The sequence below is a fragment of the Aptenodytes patagonicus genome, chromosome Z (assembly GCF_965638725.1).
Source record: "Aptenodytes patagonicus chromosome Z, bAptPat1.pri.cur, whole genome shotgun sequence".
NCBI lineage: Eukaryota > Metazoa > Chordata > Aves > Sphenisciformes > Spheniscidae > Aptenodytes > Aptenodytes patagonicus.
Genome location: NC_134982.1, coordinates 10,942,431 through 10,963,804, shown reverse-complemented (window position 1 = coordinate 10,963,804; position 21,374 = coordinate 10,942,431). Strand labels below are relative to the sequence as shown.

General features: G+C 55.1%; 2 protein-coding genes across 3 annotated transcripts in view; one reads left to right on the top strand and one right to left on the bottom strand.

Moving 5' to 3' along the window:
- The first annotated feature begins 2,092 nt into the window (after positions 1 to 2,092).
- On the top strand, positions 2,093 to 4,480 carry ENHO (energy homeostasis associated). The gene is made up of 2 exons (XM_076362979.1): positions 2,093 to 2,191; positions 2,763 to 4,480. Exon 2 carries the CDS (start codon positions 2,981 to 2,983, stop codon positions 3,263 to 3,265), a length of 285 nt encoding a protein of 94 aa, XP_076219094.1. The 5' UTR covers positions 2,093 to 2,191; positions 2,763 to 2,980; the 3' UTR covers positions 3,266 to 4,480.
- Positions 4,481 to 5,576: 1,096 nt separating this feature from the next.
- DNAI1 (dynein axonemal intermediate chain 1) overlaps positions 5,577 to 21,374 on the bottom strand; it is a 155,456-nt gene continuing 139,658 nt past the window's right edge. For both annotated transcript variants that reach the window (XM_076362128.1, XM_076362129.1), the window contains one exon: positions 5,577 to 5,807. In XM_076362128.1, the coding sequence (XP_076218243.1) occupies positions 5,703 to 5,807 (105 nt within the window). In that variant the 3' untranslated portion in view covers positions 5,577 to 5,702. The remainder of the gene's footprint in view (positions 5,808 to 21,374) is intronic.

Here is a 21,374-nt window from a genome sequence, read left to right as displayed (position 1 = left end):
GCAAAGCAAAACAAGGAATTCATTCACTGCTTCCCACGGGCAGGCAGGTGTTCAGCCATCTCCAGGAAAGCAGGGCTCCATCACGCGTAACGGTTACTTGGGAAGACAAACACCACCATGCCGAACGTCCCCCCCTTCCTCCTTCTCCCCCCAGCTTTATGTGCTGAGCATGACGTCATATGGTGTGGGACATCCCTTTGGCCAGTTGGGGTCAGCTGTCCCAGCTGTGTCCCCTCCCAACGTCTTGTGCACCCCCAGCCTGCTCACTGGTGGGGTGGTGTGAGAAGCAGAAAAGGCCTTGGCTCTGTGTCAGCACTGCTCAGCAGTAACGAAAACATCCCTGTGTTAAGAAGGCTGTTTCCAGCACAAATCCGAAACACGGCCCCATACTGGCTACTATGGAGAAAATTAACTCTATCCCCGCCAAAACCAGCCAGGAGAGGTCCCCAGCTCTCTGGTGGATCTGCTCTTCATCCATTCCTCATCCAGCTGCCTCCTTCCCCTAGTGTGACGCACTGTGTGGGGCTGCCCGGCCAGACAGGCCCCCCGCGCCCCGAGAGGCTGCAGTGGATCCCACCGTGTCACTGTCATGTGTCTGTGCCACCGGGCGGACACGTGGCTCGGCCGTGGCTTTTCAAAGCAGCTGCAGGTGCTGGGACCCGACCCCTGGGGGTCTCCAGGAACAGCTGGGGACAGACCTGCGTGTGCCCCCCCCAGCCGCCTCCACTGGGTGCCACATCGGTGTCCTTCACCAGGAGCATCTCCCCTTCGGGGTGTCACCCCACACCAGAGCATCTCTGGCTCCAGTCTTCATATGGAGGCTGGCAGTTACGGCTCAGCAGGGGTGCGGCATGCCGGCACCTGGGGACAGGCTGCCCCGTGCCTCAGTTTCCCCACTGCACAGAACAGGGAGAAGCCAGCTGTGCCTATGAGGCCGCTGCTGCCCAGATTCCCAGGGCACTGAATGTCCCTAAATGACCTTTCCCCCCCCCTCCACAGACTGTGGTGGTGCCTGTGCCCACCCCTGCCTGCCTGTGGCCCCCGTGTCCCGGCAGGGACCCCAGCCCAGGCCCAGTTGCTCCGTCCTCAGCGTCCTCATGCGCCTGTGTGCGCAGGGCCGGGGGTGTGGGGGGGTGTGTGCGTGCGTGGACGCGCACGTGTGTGTGCAAACGTGCGTACAGGAGCAGGGCAGGGCAGGCAGCAGCGGGTGGTTAAGGGCAGGACAAGGCAGCAATAGGGAGAGCCAGGCAGTGGCCCCCGGGCAGGGCAGAGCTGGGCAGGAGCAGGCTGGGCTGGGCGGGCAGGGGCAGTGTGTGCCACGCGGGCAGGGCAGTCCAGGCAGGGGCAGGAGAGGCGGTACGGGCAGTGCGGGGAAGGCAGCACGGGCAAGGCAGGCAGCGCGGTACGGGCGGCACAGGCAGTACGGGCCACACAGGAGGGCAAGCGCGGCAGCATGGGCAGGACGGGCAGTGCAGGAGGGTAAGCAGAGCGGCAGGACGGAACAGCACGGGCGGGGCAGGCGGGATGTGCCGGGCAGCGCAGGCGGGGCAGTTACGGGCAGGGCCGTGCCGGGCAGCGCGGGCGGGGCAGTACGGGCAGGGCCGTGCCAGCAGCCGGGGCAGGGCAGCGGGGGCAGCGGGGCAGTAGGGGCAGGGCAGGAGGGGCAGGGTAATGCGGGCAGCGCAGGAAGGACGGGGCAGCGCGGTACGGGCAGGGGCCGGGCCGGGGCGGGCCGGCAGAGCGCGCGCTGCCCGGCGGCGCTCCCCGCCGCTCACGTGGGCGCCGGCCGAGGGGGCGGGCCCTGACCCGAGCGCTCGCCCAATGGCGCACGACCGGTGGGGGGCGGCCACCGACGGCGGGGGCGGGGCGCCGGCGGGGCCCGCCCCCCGGTGCCGGCGGGAGGGAGCGGGCGGCGCGCGGGGCTGCGGCACCCACCGAGCGGCCCGCGGCGGGACCGCGCCCGGGGTCCGCGCCGGCACCGAGCACCGCGGCCCCGCTGCGCTCCGCGCCGCCGCCCCGCCCCGCGGCCCCGCTCCGCGCCGGGATCCCGCACCGCGCGCCGGGGCCCGGCACCGGCACACCGCTCCGCGACCCCCGCGCCGGGACCCCGCTCCGCACCGGGACCCGGCCCCGGCAGCGCCGCCCGCCCGCCGGCGGGGTCCCGGCGGTTCCCGGGGCGGAGCGGAGGCAGGTGGGTAACGCCGGGGCCCCGCGACGGGAGGGCGGTTCCGGCGGGACCTGTTGCTGCCCGGTGCCCCGTTGCGGGCCGGGGGCTCCGCGGGTGTCCCGCTCCTCGGCGGGGCGGGGGATTAGAGGCACCGCGGACGCCCGAAATCGGGGCTCTGCCCGACCCGGGTAAAAAGCACAAGAGGGGGCTGACCCGGCCCCCCACCTGCTGCCCAGCCGCTCGCCCCGTTTTGGGGTGCGGGACCTCGCAGCAGGGTCCAGGTGGAGAGGGGACAAGAGCTGGGCCAAGGCCGCCCAGAGTCACCCGGACTGGGATGAGGCGATGGGTCTCTCACCGGGGACACCTCCAGCTTGGTGGCCCTCGCAGGGGACGGGGCGGGGACAGCCGGGGTGTGGGGCGCTGGAAAGGTCCCCCCAAACAGCAGCTGACCTGGGAGCTGCTGCAGCCTCCAAACCCCAGCGGAGCCCCTTGGGTCCTGGGGTCATTGCCCACTGGTACCCCCACAGACCGCACTGAGGGGCTCGGGCAGCCTGTCCCCTTGTGCCAGCGGTGACGGTGACTTTCTCCCTTCCAGTTGCAGCAGGGAGGAGAGGGGTCCCCGTGTCCCCATTGCCCTGCCAGAGGAGGGGAAGCCGAGGAAAAGCTCCAATCGATCCTTCCCAGCGGCGTGGTGAAGCCCAGGACACAGCTGCGAGCAGCCAAACTGTGGCGGGGAGACGCCGTCCTGCTGCCCGCCTGGCCCCAGCCCCATCCCACCGCCCGCACCGCCACCGTCCCCTTTGTCCCCTGCCAATGCCGGTGGGTGGCGGCTGCACGCTCGAGATCGCTGCGCTGGCATCCCAAGCGTGGGGCCGAGCTGCGGGCCCCTCTTTTTCCCGCGGGACAGTGGCGATGGGGGCTGCTCTCTCCACCGGAGCAGTCGTGGCAATTTCTTTTAACTGTGTCATCGCATTGCTCATCCTCATCCTCTTCCTCATCCTCTGCAAGGCCTGCAGGACCCCCTCGTGTCCCAACAAGAGCCCGGCTTCTGATGCAGACGAGGCAAGGAACGAAGAGAAGTACCTGCTGCAGCCCTGAGCTGCTTGGGGACTTGGGTACCTGGCTGTGCCGCTGTGCCGAAGGAGTTGCGCCAGCCTGGATGCCTGTGCTGGGACTGGGGCGCTGGATGGGGCAGCACGAGAGCAGAGGAGATGCCGAGCTGCTTGCAGGAGCCGTGATGCGAGGCACAGCCCTTCGCCTGCGTGGTTTTGGTGTGTGAAGTCCCTGCGGATGCCCACAGTGACCGTGGGGATGGAGAGACAGTGGCCGGGGACGTGCTATGGGGACAATCCTGCCTCTCCCAGCAGCCAGAGAGTGCAGCAGGAGCCCTGCCCTCGAGCTCACCCCGTGTTCGGGGACAGCCTGTGCACTCCTCCCTGGCGCTCGTGGCCCGGGCCAGTGGCCACGTCACAGACCTGAGCAGGGCCGGTCGGGGGCTCAGAGAGGGGAGGCAGCAGGGCTGGCACGGGCACCTGTCTCCAAGTGGGCCCCGCTGGCAGAGCGGGGTGTCTTTGGGGGGTGGCCCTGGGGTGCTGTGTGCCCCCAGCCTCAGGAGGGCATTTGGCACCTGTCTGTCCCAGCAGCCAGTTTAATGAGCCACGAGAGGGTCTGCATGGTCTGCCTGTTTGTCCCCAGTCTGTCTGTCAGTCCTCTCCAGCATTACCACCAACACTGCCAGGCAAATGGCCCTTCTCCCTGGGTGCGTGTCCCTGCCTGCCCTCCTGCCTGCTCCCAGCCGAGGCCAGCCGGTGGGGTTTGACCTGCCTGTGGGCAGCAGACATGCCCTCGTTGGCATCCCCATCCCTGTTGAGAGCAGCCTGGTATGGCTTTTTGCTGGGGAGGTGGGAGACATGGGGAGAGATGAGGGTGCCCGGCCAAACAGCACTGAAGGGTCTTCCAGCCCCGTTGCTCCCTGGGGACCACAGTGGATCCACGGGGAGGGATGCTGGTGATCTGGCTTGTCCCCAGGCCTAGCAGCTGCCTTCCCCAATCCTGCCTGCAGGTGCTGTGGGTTTCGGAGCGCTCTGCCCTGCCCGTCCTAGAGCCGAGCAATAGCCAAGGTCCCCACTGGCACAGCCGCTGTGATAAGGGGACAAAGGGGTGGGCTGTGCTGGGAGGGACACTGGCCAGGGTCCCTGCGCAGGCTTGGCCAGGCTTGGCAGAGCCTGTGGTTCCTCCCTATGTCAGGTGTAGCTAATGCATCCCTTTGCAGCGGTGTTTTTACTAGACTAATAAATCCATTGTAGGACCCAGGTGGTGACTCTGAGCTCTGCCCAGCGCCTGCAAAATTTGGGGGAGGTGGCGTGTCCTGCCTGTCCTGCAGGACTGAGGAGTGCCGGCCCCAGGGTAGTGGCTGATGTCCCTGCAGGACTGCGGGCATTTTGCTGGGTGATGGCGACAAGGAAGGGCTCACGTCTGCATCCATCTGTGGCTTTTAAATGCTGGGTGAGAAACCTGGCTGGGTATTTCATTCCTGCAGCATGTCTGTCCGGGCCAGGGGCATTCGGCTGTCAGGAGGGAGCATCCCCCAGCCCCAGTGCTAGAGGCACCAGAGAGTTTCCAAGCCGTGGTCTTAAGTTACAGGGATGCTTGCGGGGGACTGCCCAGCTGAACAGATGGAGGAGACTTGCCACCACCCCTGCCTGGTGGAATGAGTGCCTCTGGTCCCCAGTCCCAGCAGCTGTGTGCAACGCTCCAGCGGTGACAGCCTGTCCCTGCTCATCAGCATGCGGCGAGGCCACCGCAGCTCCTGCTGCCACCGCAGCCACATAGCAGCTAATCCCTCTGCCGCAAAGCACTGGAGTGGTGGGAAGGCTCTGCAAAACCCAGCACCCAGCCGTTCCCACAGCCGCTGGCGGGGCAGAGGTGGCTGACCCTCATGCCGAGCCCCCCTGGGAAGAGGGGAGCTGTGAGCGTCCCGAAGCTGGTGGTTGGCAGCTGCTGTGATATCCTGTTTGCAGTGATGGCACATCCCTTTCCCACAGCCGTGGGGGGCCAGGCCGGGTGCCTAGCCACCCTCCGGCTTGGGCTGCCACCCCAAAATCCAGGGGGCCGTGCGTGGCTGACCCCACAAATGGCTGTGGGGCTGCAGCTCAGTCTCTCTGGCCACCACTCATGGTGGGACTGGCTGCCATTGAGCTGCAGTCCTGAGGTTTCCCTAAGGCTGGTGGGACCAGCCCTCACCTGCCCTCCACGGGGCTCTCACCCGGTGCAAGCCTGGCCAAGGGTGGGGAAGAGCTGAGGGCTGTGCGGCTCTGGGGGACCGAGCACTGTGAGGTCTGCCTGACCCCAGAGATGACTGTACGCTGCGACTCTCCCAGCACCTCTGTTTATTTGTCCGGGCATGGAGACAAAGTGCTCCTGCTATGGAAAGAGCAGGCAGCACGGGGCACGCAGCTTGCGTGCCAAGCAGCCACCAATCAAAGCTGGGCTTGTTTGGCCGGCGGCCCCTGGCAGAGCCATCATTCCCCCCCGCTCACTTCCCTGCCTTGCTCTCTGGCTCTCTCACCAGGTTAAGCAGCTTGTCCAGCTTTGCAATTTCCACCTCGGGGCCCTTCTTAACCTCCTGGCCTTTCTTCTCCTGCAAAGACAGCAAGTGGGGCAGAGCTGTGAGCAGGGAGGACTGCGGGGATGGGGAGAGGTTCAGCGCAGGGAGAGATGCTGGGCTGCTGTGTCCCAGCTCACAGCCCTCGCCAGGGGCTGATCTACAGGGGGACGCACCTGCCTGTCCCCATATTTCAAGCCCAAGGTCCCATGAAATGTGTAAAAGCCCCCATGGGTTGGGGAAGGGCAGTAAGGAAGGGTTTGGGTGGGGATGGAAGTGGATCTGTTGATCCACAGTGACACAAACCCTCTTTTGCCTCTCTCCTCGCAGCTCTTCTCAGCCCTGTGGGACAGGACTGCCCTCTAATCCCCCCAGCTTTTCCCCCCAGACCCCAGGGAGGTGCCAGGCATGCATGACTCCCAGGGCAGTCACAGCGATGCAAATGTCCAAACCTCCCCTAAATGGTCCCATCATACCCATTCCATGCCGGTGCTCCTGGAGAGAGGCAGCCACAGAAGCCGGAATTGGCCCTTTTGCACCCAAATGTTTTTCCCCAGGAGGGCAGGTGGGTGCTGAGAGCCCCTAACCTGGGAGGATAAGTAGTGGGCCATTAGCTTGTCACTGAGGCTTTCTTGCCCCTGGGCACTCCCCAAACCTCCCATTGCATGGCCTGTCCCTGTGCCTCATTGCATGCTGCTGTGCCAAGCCTGACACATGCCCCAGCATGGGCAGTGAGGATGAGCCCTTCCCACAGCCCCCCCAGCACCCGTCCCAAACCTCCCAGGGGGTCACTCCCAGGTGCTAGAGCAAACTGCCAGCATCTTGGGAGAAATCACGTAGCACGAGGGAAATAAGCCTGTGTGGTTCAGTCGTCGCTTGCTTGGGAGCAGCAGGAGCTTCCAGGCCTGGTGGGAAACAATGTCCCTGCTAAGGGTACAGTGCCACCCAATGATTCGGGCAGAGGGCTGTGGGCTGCAGCATCAGTGCATTGCTCTCATCAGAGCTCAGGGGCTTTGGGAAAGTGATAACTGGTTTTGGGCTCTCCAGATACATATCACAGCGCACACAGCCGCAGCGGAGGAATTTTCCAACCTGCGTTCAGCCCACCAAGCCCTCCCGCAGCTGAGCATCTACCCCGCAGGGTTCCTCCAGAACAGCATCCACCCAGCCGCTGCATCCCGTCGCTCAGTGCTGCCTTCCCCTTTGTCAGCCTGCCAGCTCTTGCCTTGCCTCTGGATTTGCTGGGGGGAGGAGGGGGGGGGGTCCCTGCTCCAGGGCTGGGAAGCTCCTCTGTGCCCAGCGTGGCTTTGGGCACCCCAGAAAGCAGATGCCAAGCACGGGTGAGCGGGAGGGCTGGTACCCAGTCTGACAGGCAGGCTCGGGAGAGGTGGCAGCGGGTCCCCAACACAGTGGCACAGCAAGGGGGAACATCACCAACCGAGCTTGGAGGCAGCTCCTCTAATGGCCCCGGGTGCAGCAATTACAAACACACACCTTTCCTTCAGCGTTGGAAAGAAATGCCAGGGCACAACACAGAGAAAGTTGCAGGGCTGCAGGGATCTCACTACGTTTCTCTAGCGGACATGGGCATCGCTGAAGGCGATGACTGCTGGGAAAGAAGTCCCTAGGGGATCCCTGGGCTGCTCCCTTTTCCCAGCCCAGCACAACTGTGACAGAGCAGAGGTTTCTCAGCTGCTGAAAAGCACGGCTGGGGTGAAAGCAGCCCAGGGAGGGGAACGGAGACATTTGGAAACCCCTCTGCTCCCAAGAAGGCAGCACTGCTCCTTGCCCAAGTGCTGGGATGAGCCAGGGTTGTTTTTATTACCGAGTCCATTGATTGCATGCTGGGACGGTGCTGGTTTGTATTAATGCCGCTAAGTGAGCAACGCCCTTCGTGGCTCTGGTCCGGGCACTGGGAGCAATGTTTGTACTAATGGCCCACGTCACAACCAAGCATCTCTCTGAGTGAGAGCTTTGGGATAAACACAGCTGCTCGGGGTATTTCAGGACTTAGCTATTGCTGCAGAAAAGCTGCTTTGCTGTCTGACGGCATTCAAAACACTCCCTTTGGCACCCTGCATCGCACACAGCACCATACACAGGTCCTTGGGACAGGCTAAAGAGGCAACTGCTTTGTTCAGCTGTGAAAAGGAGATCCTGAAGCCATCTCCCATTGACCTACCTCCATCCCAAGCCCTTTGTTCTCCCCACTGGTAGGGTCAGGGAGGGTCCCTGACTGATGCCCTCCAGGTAGTAATGCCAGGTCCATGGGGACCATGTCTGAGCCTTGCTGAAGTCACCAGCCACAGGCAAGGCTCAGCTCCTAGCCACCCAGCTGTGCCTAAAACCTCGACTTTCACACTGGCTTGGCTCCTTTGGTGCTTCTGAACAAGCTGCAACAAAGCCACATGCAAGCCTGTAATGAACCGTAACCGAACCAGAGCCCTAATTTCATGCCACACAACCAGGCAAGCAGGATGACACAGGGAAGGAAAATTATAATGTCTTTTTGGGGGCACTGGAGCGGAAAGTTTCCCTTTATTCCTCCATCTGCTTTTCCCGGGGTGGCTGTGCATATGAGCTGGCCAGGCCGCTGCAGGCTAGCTGACGGCACCACCACAGCACTGCGGCATCCGCTTGGATGCACACAGCAGCTTCCTACAAATCCAGGGGCTTCACCTGTGTCAGACCTCCGAGGAGCAGCCCTTCTCAGAGCAGAGTTGTTGCAATTTCCCAGAGCGCACGCAATGCGGGGAAGCATCACCTCTGTGCGCAGCTGCCGATGGGCTCTCCCTCCTGACGAATGCTGTGGCCAGGTGTGGAAAGGGCACTCATGGGGCTCTGCCACCCGGTGTGTAGCTGAGCCTGTCCTCCTCCTGCATCGCTGCTTACACTGCATCCATGGGGCTCATCAGGAGCTGAGAGGGAGCCAGGGCAGAGCATCCCCCCCCCTTGGAGCTGACAGATGCAGAGCTGAGCTTACATGGGAGGTCTGTCCCTGAGGAGCTCACTGAATGGGTACTGGAGCTGCTCACAGCAGCGTTTGCACGGATTTTATTGTTAACAGTTCCCATCAGGAAAGCAAAATGCTCTTGGCTGAAATGGTGATGAGGGACGTGTCAGGAAAGCTCATAGCAGGGGCAGAAAAGGCTCTGCGTGGAGACGGACTCTGCCCCGCTGACAGGACATGACCCCTGGAAGGTAAGATGGGGAGGAGACCCCCCTGCATATCCCCATGCTGCTGTGTTCATGGCCAAGTCCCCCATTGCCCTCACGCTCCCTGTGCCTTATGCCTGGGCCCCACTCTGGCTCTCCAGGCAGGGAAACTGAGGCATGGGGCTCCTGGCCCTATCAGCAGTGTGGGCACAACTGCTGCAGGACCCTTAATGGTCCTCTCAGCCCCAAAGGTGAGTACTGACACTAGAAGTGAAGCAGGAGGTGGAAGATGACTGAAGTGGAGCCCCAGGGGCAAGGGCAGGGCGAGGACAAGGATGAGGACAAGGACAAGGATGAGGACAAGGACTGGCTATTTGAAGACCCCAGACCCATCACCCTGGGAACCCCAGGCCCAGCCCTCTCCACACTGGCACATACTGAACTCTACATCCAGGATATGGCAGCTATCTGAACTGGATTCCCTGCATCTTGGCTGATGCCTTCATTCCCTCGCTGAACAGTAAACCGCCAAGTTAATAAAACTCTCCCATAAAATCCATGATGCTGGCACTTTTCAGCATCCTTTTTTTTTCCCCATTGGTGGAATAATCATAAAACATCTGCTGTAAGGTTTCAATTAAACAGAGCAAAACTTGTTTATGTTTTAAAGTAATGAGGAAGTCAACCATGGTGGCATGAACATAGACAGAAAAGTCCCCATAACTTCCCCGAGAGCAGAGGGGATCCTTCCCCCTGCTGAGTCCTGGCTAAGGGCCACAGGACTGGCTCTGCCCTGCTGCCATCACGACACTGGTAGTCCCAGTCCCTGCCATTCCTGACTGGATGGGATTTCTAGGCATAGCCATGCTGGGACAGGATCTGGCTGCTGTACAAAGCAGCCCAGTGACCTAGGACACCAGCTTCCCACACAAAAGGCGTTTAAGCTTTTACAGTCTGATTTCAAAGAGGGTGAGAAGTTCCAAGAAGCCACCAATGGGGCTGCCCAAAACTGCCATCCTTATTATCCTCAGTGGGAAGGTGCACACAGCCTGCCAGGACTTCAGAGGTATGCTGCTCCTGGAGAAGACTTTTTCTTGTTCCTTCTGCCCTGCTCAGGGGTAGGTCAAGGTGACACCTCTAGGGTAAGGGCTCCTCCATTAGCAAAACATACCAGTGATGGGTCCAGTGAATTCAATGAATGAAAGCAAAGAAGAGACTTCCCTGAAGCATTTCTGTTGGGAAAACCAAGGAAACCCAAACTCCTTCATGAACACAGCAAAATTTTCCTCACTGGCTCCCTGCGCCACCAACCAAAACATGCATCAATGGGGGTGTGATAAGACCTACAGCCTTCAAGCCTTCCAAAACCTACCCCGTCATGGTCCTATTGCAACTCGATGCTGTTATATAGCAGGTGAAGATGGAGTTACGCTGAGCTGGCGATGACGTCTGTGCCAGGACCACTTTTGGGCTCTCAAGAAGCCCATTTACATACAGCAGCAACGTGCTTATCAACCACGGAGGGCCTCGAGTCACACTCACAGCCTGATTTGACAGCATTGCTCCTGGCCTGCGGAAGGATTAGCTGACAGACTGGAAATAAGGATTTAGGCTTATTTTGCTACTGTTTGGAAATCAGTGACGCAGGAAATGTTCTGCTTGCAGGGAATGAAACTGACAGAAAAGCCCAAGAGATGGCTGGGTCGTTCAGGCGTCAGCAACCACACAGGATCATCGGCCCCAAAGATGCTCATCCTTCCAGCTTCAGCTAAAACCTGTGCTGTTCAGGGCAAGAACCTCTCCTTGCTCCAGCTCACATATTTGACTCAGAGAGCTCTGCTAGCATCTGCACTGGACCATGCCAAGGCACAGCAGGGCAGACAGGTCTTGTGGCCCCAGGTGACCTGCCCTTGCCTGCTGGAAGTCCCCAGTGAAGCCACTGGAAGCAGCAAAGACACAGCGCTGGGACCAGCCTGTGGCTCAGCAGCACACATCTGCTAGTAAAGGCGTGGGAGCAAAGGTCAGCGATACCTCACAGGCAGGAGATGCAAACAAAACTGGATCAGACCTGGAAGGGGCTGGGAGTATCACTGGGAATAAACCAGAGGGAATTGGGTGACACTCAGGGGATGTGGGCAGGGGTCATATGTATCTAAATGGCTGGTACCTGCCTGCAGCACACCACAGGGCTGGCTGGCTTGCAAACACCCATGGGAGAGGGGAGAGATCATTTGATGGAAAGGATGGGGTCTGCAGCAGCTGAGAGCTAATAGCAAGGTCAAACCCTCATCCACAGCCATCAGGGAGGACAGCCGTCACCACAGCTCCGTGTGTGCTCTGCTGGAGGCCGGCTGGGTCCCCACACCCTTGCTCATCCCCCTTGCAGTGTTCTCTGGCCAAGTAAAAGACGTGCACACAGGAGGAGCCAAACCCTTCCCCATGGGTTTCAGCAACCTCCGGCAAAGCTGTGGAGGAGTTTGGCTTTTGCTTTTGTGCTGATTGGTGCCACGGTGCGATCTCTACTGACCCTCAGCAAGGAGCTCAGGAAATACTAAGCAGCGAGCCTCTCAAGCACCTTGTGGCAAGTTGTGTTAACAGGATTTAATGAAACATCGACAGTGCCCTCTGAAAGCACTTGCTAGCTGGCCTGATCCAACTGTATACCCGGCTGAGCACGGGAAGCTGCTAAACTGTGTAGCCCATCTCACAGTGACCGCAGTGCAGAGCCCAGCCTCACCGGCCCCGGGCGCAGGGGAGCATGAGGAGGGTGCTGGTGGGCACTGCAGGGTGCAGGATGGGCAAGAGCAGGCTCACCTAAGGCCTAAGAAAGGCTTAGCTCCAGGCTCTTCTGCTTGGGCCATCGACAAAGTGATTTGGCTTCCAGCCATGCTGAACGTTCCCTGTTCTTGCTAAGTCCAGAGCCATGAGCAACGTCTCTTACACACCACTAATTTAGGCACCTAAATATAGCCATAAGAAGACCACATTTAGCAGCCATGCATGAAAACTTCAGTCAGCAAGGCCAAGCTGAGCGCAGGCAGGGCCCATGGCAGTCCCCACAGCTCCTCCAAACAGGGCATTATAATGACTTGTTAACTCTTCCCAAATTTATTCCAGTACCAGCCACAGAAACCCACAAAAACCATTTAAAAGAGTTGGTCTTCTGCCTTTTCTGTATCTGACACTTATGGGTTCAAAACAGGGATGTCATCATGATCCTCAGTTCACATATCACCAAAAAAAAATCTTTGAAGCAGAGGATAAATTTTAAAGTTATCCAAAGACATTTTGGTCTGAAATGGGCCAAATGAGCAAATATCCTTAACTCTGCCCTGCACAGATACTGTGATTAGGAAGCATCAGCAACAGGCTCTTTGCTCCTTCAGGAAGTCACACTGGGTTTTGCCAGCCCTGGGGACAATTTGGCTGCACTCTAGCTGTGAGCAGTGTGTGTGTGTGTGTGTGTGAGGTGGAGAACAACTTTGCCTGCAGGCATCATTACCCTCGGTCACTGAGACGAGCCAACAGCAGCCTCCTCGAATGGAGCAGCCTGGTGAGATGATAAACTCTTCACAAGGTGCATGGAAAAGATTTTCAGTCATATCAGTTCACAGATTTAGTGCTAAGCACTGAGAAAAATTGTGTGCAAGATACTTACCCTCCCCTGACCTGCAGAGGCTTCGTAAAAGGGCTGGAGTGGAGTAAAAAGCCCAAAAGCTTTTGCCTCCAGCTCAGGGGGTCCTGGTGGTGCAAACCACCGTTGGGATAAGGACAGAGGGATTGGATGCCCTTTCCTTCACCTCCCTGGGAGACAGGCAGTGCATCCCCCACCGCCCTGAAACCCTGGATCCAGCCCTACTGGGTTCAGACTTTCTGCAGTGCCATTGGGCTCTTCTGGATGGGATGGATCACTTTAATTTACTCTTAGCACCGCTCAGTGGGAAGCCCCGTTACCCAAAGTCTGCCCACATGCCGTGTGTTATAATGGCGTCGGATGGGAAGGCTGGTGGGGGCATTAGTGCCCGATGTTTTAGCTGTGGGATCTCTCAGACCCTAGCAGTGGGGAGGAAGGAAGCGAGAAGAGGTTTTTAGTTGAGATTGTCCATACAAACCACCAGGCAGGCGATACCTTGGCTTCTAGCTTGACTTCAAATATTGCCGCAATTCCAGTGAAACCCAGACACCAAACCTCAGTGCAACCTTAACAATCCTAAAGATGCCCAGGCTTCCCTAGCTCTTGTGCCTACCACAAGGAGCCACATCTGCAGCACCTCTTTTCTTGGGCTGGCAGACCTGCAGCGAGAGGCTCGAGCAGACACAGCACCCATGGGCACATACATCAAACTCATCCAAAGGGGCAAAATCAAGGAGATGCCCTGCAGTGCGCAGGGATCCCAGCGGTCTTAAGCTGCAGTCCTTGATGCCAGCTGGCAGGTAGCACCGTCAGCCACCCAGCAACATTTCTTTATCATTCAGCATCTCTTATTTTTTTCTTACTTCAGCTTTACTTCAGCACTTTTGCATGACAGCTCAGTAAGCTGTTACAGATTAGAGTTTAATAAAAGCAACCAAACGCGGATGCGAATGTGCAGCTCCTGCAATACTTCGGTACTGCTGTTATCTCACAGAGCATAGCATTTCATGGGAGATCATCTGCAGTTGTATGAACAATATATTTTAAAAAGTTGCAATCTTTCCAATACCTCTTTCTCTGGCCACCGCTGTTGATACATATATATATATATATATATATATATATATATATATATATCCTGCAATCACCTTTTAACTGCCTTAAGAAAGTCCAGCTGCTGTTTCTCTCCTAACATGGCACCTTCTTTAAAACTTTTGTCATGCCAATTTTTTAATACAGCTTATAAAAATATTTGCATAGGAAATGTATTCTTGTTTGCTACTAACATGAGAGCGTGTGAATATACTTCACTTTGGATAAATACAAGTACACTGGAAACTGAGTTTTTCTATAAATAGAAGGGAACAGCCTTCACTCACAGATGCCCCATATTTAATAACATTAAATGCCAATGGCATGAAAGATGTATTATAACTGATACTGTTCTGCTTACTGAAAGAGCTCACTCTGCAGTTTAATGTCAGGCCACAGTGCTCTCTCCCTCTCTCCTGCTCTCCATGACTTCACTTGAACTCAGGGACGCTCCAGAAATAGCACTAGATATTTCAACCGCATGAACAATTGTGTCATCTCAACAACACATTCTCGTGTGTAGGTTTCATTTAAACCACAGTATCACCTGCAGCAGGGCTAGGAGGTGTTAGTCCACTAGTCCACCCTGGTCTATGGTGAGAGCAGCTACTTTTAAATTGCTTCTGACAGATGCTTGTCCAGCACTTGACCCAGTCCTTGGGGTGCCCAGCACAATGTGCCCTGAGTGGTGGATTGTCACGCTCTGCTCCCATCACCTGCATGGCCATTTCTTTTGAAAACCCTCAGGGACGGTGCAGCCAACCCATCTGCTGGTGATGGCTGCCAGCATGTCCCTCTCACAGCCACTGAAACCCTTTCCCTAAGCCTTTTGCTGCTGTCTTATAACCTCAGAGCACTGCCTTCCTTGCCCTGCCAGCCCCCGAGCTCTTTAGAGGTGCACATCTCTCTGCTTCTCCCTGCTTCCAGCCTCTCAGCTGGCCACATTGTCCTTGCTGCTCTCCTGCTCCTCACGTCCTTGAAGCCCGGTACCCCAAACTGGAGCTGAGGCCTTTGCACTGCTAAGCAGTGCAGCAGGATCAGCTCACGTGTCCTGTTCACCCCTCTCTTGCCTGTGCTCTCCAGTACAACACCTCTGCTATGGCAGGGCACTGCTGGCAAGTGAGATCTTTTTCTGTTCACCTCCTCGGTCAATTATTCCCATCTCCTTTCTCTCTCCTCTTATTTTGCCTCCATCCTCACTGAAGTGCATCCTGTTTACTTCAGACCGTGTCTCCCATTTGCCACAAATTAAATAGCTTGCACAGCTTCTCTCCACCTGCTGCACAGGAAATGGCCAGGCAAATGATAAATGCCACAGAAACACTCCCAGGCTTGGAAACCAGATACACTGTTAGTCTGGACTATGTGGGACGTCATGCTAAATCGCATCAGCTATGACTAAGTTACGCTGCGGCATGCAAATCAGGGCTTAAAAGGGGTCAGCAAGAAGCTGGACGCAGGACAAGCGTGGGAAATCGGCAGCTAGAGCTATTGCTCTTGCTCAGGATCCAACCCTGTTACAGCAGCTGAAAAATCCTTTCCTGCCCCGCAGATAGACAAGGCTCAGCTGTAAGTGCCCCTTTGTCCTGGGAGCTCCTGGTTAGCAGTTTTGCTGGTGTCAATCCTCTCCTGAAGATGGGCTTGGCACAGTCCTGCTTGGTGGAGGATGCTTGTCGCTGCCTGTTGGGACATCTCCTCTCTGAGCCCACACAGCCCGTAGTGATGTTGAGGATGTGTTACACACTCCCTGTTCATGTTCACAGTGACCCAACAGCATTGGACTGCCCATAAGGGTCTGAGTAGGAGCTGTACAGAGAAGAAGAAGATTCATCCTGGCCCAACTGCAAATGCAGGGCCCAAGGACTGCATATCAGCCAGAAGCAGACAGAATAAAACAACGCAGGAGAAAGCCAGTGACGGGCTGGGAGGCAGCTCAGGGAGTGCTCCTCTGGGGCACAGGCACCCGTGGAGCACCTCACTTCCTGCTGGGAGACACTGTCAGCAGTGCACAGACCTGCCCTGACCTGATCAACAACTGCTCTGTGGGAAGCAACCCAGGGCAGACCTGAATATCGGCTCCCTGGCACGCAGTGATGGGGATGGCGATGGGCTGGATTTGGGGATGCTCCTGTCCCACCAGCAGACCCAGATTCCACATGCACCGGTGGCCTGTCCATACCCATGTCTCACCCTGCCACCCAGAAGCATGGGGTCTTCCGGGTCCTGTCTGCAGGTGAAAATGGGGTGCACGCTGACTAAAAAGCAGATCTAGAGCCTGTGTTAGGGTAAGCTGTCCAGGCGGGAGGCAGCCATTTTAATGACAATCCAGTCTTAAGATGCTGATCTGGCTCCAGCCCAAGTCTTTGTACTAAGCTCCTTGACATCCTGTTTAGAAAAGCATTATTAAAATCTAATTGCTTCATGCATATATTGCTGTTTTAATTATAACAGAAGCAGAAGAGAGATGAGAGCAGTAATCAATCTCTCTGATGCTAATACATACCTGAAGAAGTAACTGGCCATGGGAAAAGCCAATCCAACATCATCTATGGAAACCAGAGGGATATATTCCTAGTGATTGTCCATCCTGCCAACAGCACAGTCACAGTGTGGCCAGGGGTGGCCTCCCTAAACTGCTCTCTGCTTTCAGTCGCTGACCAGGATGCTGCACCTGAATTAATTTTACATGTTCACTGCTGTGTCTCTGTTGTACCAAAATGTAATTACTTCAGTGCCATAGACCAGTTAAACCCGCCCGCTCAGCTGGCATGGAGCTTCTTTGCAACAGAGTATTGCAAAATAAAGACAGGCTGGGAAGAAAACAATGTAGAAGTCATTAAGGTCCTTAAGGTAAGCACTTCCTAAGGTAATGTCTCCATCATTCAGCAAGTCCCACCAGTACCAAAGATGGAACAAGGTTAACCAGAAGCTGACAGCTTCAGCAAGACAGTGGCCAAGCTGGCAGAAGCAACTATCTGACAATTAATTGCAGATTTAAGGACTAGAGGGAACCTGTTACCAGAGATTAACCAAAGCTGATGCACATGCCTAACACTAAGTGGACAGGTCTGCTACATTAAGAGAACAACAGTGGTACAAAGCCTGTCACCTTACTGAGGTTGAAAGCCTCAACACACCAGCAAACACAGCCTGATCCTCGCCCTACTCTTTGTGTTGCTGGAGCTGGGACAGAGGGACATGGCTGGGGCGACGCTGCCAGGCAAACAGCCAGCATTTGTCCTGGAGGGCCCTTGGAGGAGGTATCTCCTTGGTGGAGATGGCAGACATCTTCCCACATCTGGATACCAGTTCTGGCTGGAGATTCCCCCAGCATAGTCAGATCATTATCTCAGGAGGGGTCACTTCTTCCCAGGCTCTCCTGTTTCTGTTCTGATCTGAGCCCATGCACGGATCCTCCTGGTATCGTCCTGGTGCGAGAAGTTCCCTGAAACCCAGAAGTGTTGTCAGGCTGCAGGTCTGGGAGGAAGTAATAAAGACTGAACAAGAACCTGGTGATGTTTTGAGAGTCCTCAGGATGATAACCAAAGTTGTTCCTCTCCACCAGCATGGAGGAGATGCCTAAACTGACCTAAAGGAATGGTGGAAGCAATTGCTTTGTAGAAATAATATTGCTTCACCCCCCCATATCCCACTGCTTCTCCTGCAAAACAGTTAACCATGTGGATCCTGTGTGTAAAGAGCTGTGAGATGCAGATACCACAAATGCCAAGACACAACCGCTCCAGGCACTTTGCTGATCATGCTCTTCCCCCTCACTGCGGGGGAGTGTTCAGCATCATTTGAGAGCTGGGTGAAACGCAGCCCAGCAGGGGATGAGCCCACTGCGCTGCTGCACACCTGGCACTGCGCAAGTGCCTTGGCATCAAGAACAATCCTGAAAAGAGATATTTTCACAGCTGGCAACCAAGCAGGAAACAAAAGAAAGACAGAAAGGGGCCACTTGTGCTCAGAAAATTAAATCCAAATTTAATTCCAGTAATTATACTTTCATTAACACCCTATTTGCCATAAAGATGCATAAAATCCCTAAGTGAGAGCTGCAATTGCTCTGAAGGTGAGAAGAAGGTAACTGGGGAAATAGTGCGAGCCTCTCCCTAGCCTGTAAAATCCTTAAGAAGCCTGGATCATTGTGAATGGTTATTGTTCGTAATTGAACTTCCCCAGCAACCATCTGTAAATGAGCCAGGAATTCAGTGAGAGCAGCAGAGAACCTGTAACAGAGCTGATTTATTCCAGCAGCCCCTGATTTAACCATAGACAAATGCAATATTTCCTATATGACCATCTGGGGCTTGGATGCTGTTGTGGTGAACACAACATGAGCCAAACTCTCACCTCGCTCCCTGCTGAAATCATACCACGTTGCAGGCGTGGGATTACTGACTGGGTTGTGCTCATTAACATAATTCTGAGTTCTTGGACCTCAGGAACTTGGTCCGGGCTCTGCACTGAAGCAGGAACAAGCACAGCTGAGACCAGTGCTGGCAGATGTTTTTGGTACTTTGTGAAGGTCTTCACGTCCTTGATTTCAGTCCATCTCTCCAATGTTTCAAGGTCATGTGGAGATCTGATGAGAAGTCTTTCAAAGTCCTCGTGACCCTCCATGCCACCAGGCCCTCTCAAGACTTTGTAAGTGGACTCTCTGCTAGGTCATCCAAAGAATGAATGGGGAATTTGAAATGCCAGTGAGGACACCAACCAACCCCCTAGAACAAATCTGCAGACTGCTCTGAGATATCATCCCAGTTATCCCACTGATAACTGCTTTTTTGGGGTGATTTTTCAGCCTGTTACTCTTCCCACTTCTGGTGTAACTTTTGCAATCTCCTGGCTTAGCTCAGCCATGCACTTGTGATGTGGAGTGGCATCAAAAGTCTGAAGAAAGGCAAGTACACAACCACAGGAGAAGGTTCCCTCAGGAGAGACAGGTAAAGCCAAGGATGGCTACAGAGGCTGAGGGTGAGAACCACACTCAACCCCTGTGTAATGCTATGGCATAAGAGTAGCTGTCAGTCTAGTAAGAAGCCTAAGTGTTCAATATTTCCTGTCATACAATGGATAAAGCTTTAGCAGTTTTTCTCCAGAAGGCTGCAACACAGGCAGGCAGCTCCAAGCCAGAATGTGCTAATTAAGAAACACTAGGTGAGTGTTAATGAAAGAAGCTTTGGGAAGTTGGAGCAAGCAAAGAGGGTGAAGCCCTCTCACCTCCTGTCCCCGGTGCTATGTGGTGCCACATCCTCAGTCACTGGAAGAAAGGAAAGGAGCTTTCTAGGGAGGAAAGAAATAAGACAAGGAGATGATGGCTGTGCTGGCTCAGTGCTTCTGTTCTCTGCCTCTGGTGATGAAAAACAGACTGTAAAAAGTCTTCATTTTCAGCTATGTCCTGGTTTCGGCAGGGATAGAGTTAATTTCCTTTCTAGTAGCTGGTACAGTGTTTTGGATTTAGGATGAGAACAAAGTTGATAACACACCGATGTTTTAGTTGTTGCTAGGTAATGCTTACACTAGCCAAGGACTTTTTAGTTTCCCATGCTCTACCGACTGAGCAGGCTGGAGGTGCACAAGGAGCTGGGAGGGGGCACAGCCAAACTGGCCAAAGGGACATTCCATACCATGTGACGTCATGCTCAGTACATAAACTGGGGGGAGTTGGCCGGGGGGGCCGCTGCTCGGGGACTGGCTGGGCATCGGTCGGCTGGTGGTGAGCAATTGCACTGTGCATCACTTGCTTTGTGTATTATTATTATTATTATTATTATCATATTATTATTATTATTATTATTTTATTTCAATTATTAAACTGTTTTTATCTCAACCCACGAGTTTTTTTCTCACTTGTGCTCTTCCAATTCTCTCCCCCATCCCACCGGGTGGGGGGGAGTGAGCGAGCGGCTGCGTGGTGCTTAGTTGCCGACTAAGATTAAACCACGACAAGCTAATGGATAGGAGGGTTCCAGTTTCACCTATGGAAAGAGAGGCAGAAGGTAGTTTAAGGGCTGAACTGAGATGTTGAAAAACCAGACTGAGTCCAGCAGAGACTACCAAGATTGCTGAGGGCTGGAGGATTAGCACTGAGGAGACACTAAGGGTGCTGGGCTTGTTCAGCCTGGAGAAGAGATGGTTTTGGGTGACCTAGCAGGAGCCTGCCAGCACCCAAGAGGAGGATATCAAAAAGACAGAGACAGGCTCTTTACAAGGGTGCACAGCAGGAGAACAAGGCACAACAGCCATAAACTGAAACAGGGAAGGATTCAATGTGACATAAGAAAGTTTTTCTCCACAGTGACAGTCAGCCACTGGAACAGGGCTCCAGAGAGGCTGTGGGATCCCCAGCCTTGGAGGTTTTCAAGATAAGCCTAAGCCCTGAGCAACCTTGTCTGATATCAGGGCTGACCCTGCTTTGAGCTGGAGGTTGGACTACAGACCTCCCAACATCCCTCCCAGCCTGAATGTGCCTGTGGCTCTATGATCCCAGGATGTTCTTCACCACCAAAGGTAAACTGAAGGATGAGTTTTGCAGCAATACCCTTCTCTGATGTTGTGGTCTTATTGCAGACAGCATTTGTAAACAAATATTCTCTTAACCATATATTCCTCATAGTGTGGGGACTGGTGCAGAGCAATCCAGCCCTCAGTGGGGCAAGTCCCAGCCCCTGGGGAATGCTGGCACACTGTAAGAGGGGACAAGCTCCCCAGCACCTTCCTCCCAGGGTATCCAAAAGTTGAGGAAGCTGTACAGACCAGTTTGAATGTTGGTATTAGAGGGGTAAAGTGAGGAAGAAGGTCTCCCAGTGAAAAATGACAATCAGGAAGCACTGGAGAAAACCCATGGAGAGTGGGAGCCTGAGGCAGACAGCTAGAGGACCAAGGAGGAAGCTGGACTAAGAGTCTGTGAGAGCTGGCACCATGGGGATCAGAAAGTAAGGACTGTTTTCCCGTGCTTACTGACAAGTGGAAAAGCTCCGACCTGACATAAGAGGGGAGCTTATATGATCCCAGGCATGTGGGGCAAGTATATCTTTTCCCACTAGGCTTATTTCAATGGCAGAAAAGGGATAACATTGATTTAACGTCGACCCATGCTCACTGTTATTGTAACACTTTGTTGTCTCTGAGTGCTTACAGTTTGATTGTTTAACACGAGCTAGTAAATAAGCCAGAATGAAGAGAACTGAAGAGTTCAGGAGTCTGTAAATCTCTTCATATACAGCTACCTGGCCTGTTCCAAGCTGTGATTACCTCTTTATAAAAGCTGTGAATCTCTCTATAATGCTGCCTGTCAATCCCCGATCATTTCAAGAAGATCAAAAGCAGAAGCAGGTTTAATAGATTTTAAGCCCAGAAATAACCATTACGATTCACACAGCCTCAGTCAGTAAACCCATCACACCAATGACTCCTCTTGGAGCTAAAGCACATCTTTCAGTAAAAAACAAGGAGTTTTGATCTGAAGGAGTTTGAGAGATGCGGACAAGCTAGTGGCACGCTAAATATGTGTGCTCTAGTCCTTGTTTGAATTTGGTCAGCTGCCAAAACCCATTATATCTCTTTCTGCTAATTTAAAGAGCCTTCCACCATTGTGGATCCCTTCCCATGCAGGTGCTTCTAGGCTGAGATCAAGTTATGGCTTAATTTATTTGTGAGGTTCTAAAAAGCTCCTTGAAGTTATGTTTCCCAGACCTTAGATCAACCCTCTTGCT

Coding starts and splice junctions, on each gene's coding strand:
- ENHO (XM_076362979.1), top strand. CDS start 2,981: ATGCCGGTGGGTGGCGGCTGCACGCTCGAGATCGCTGCGCTGGCATCC.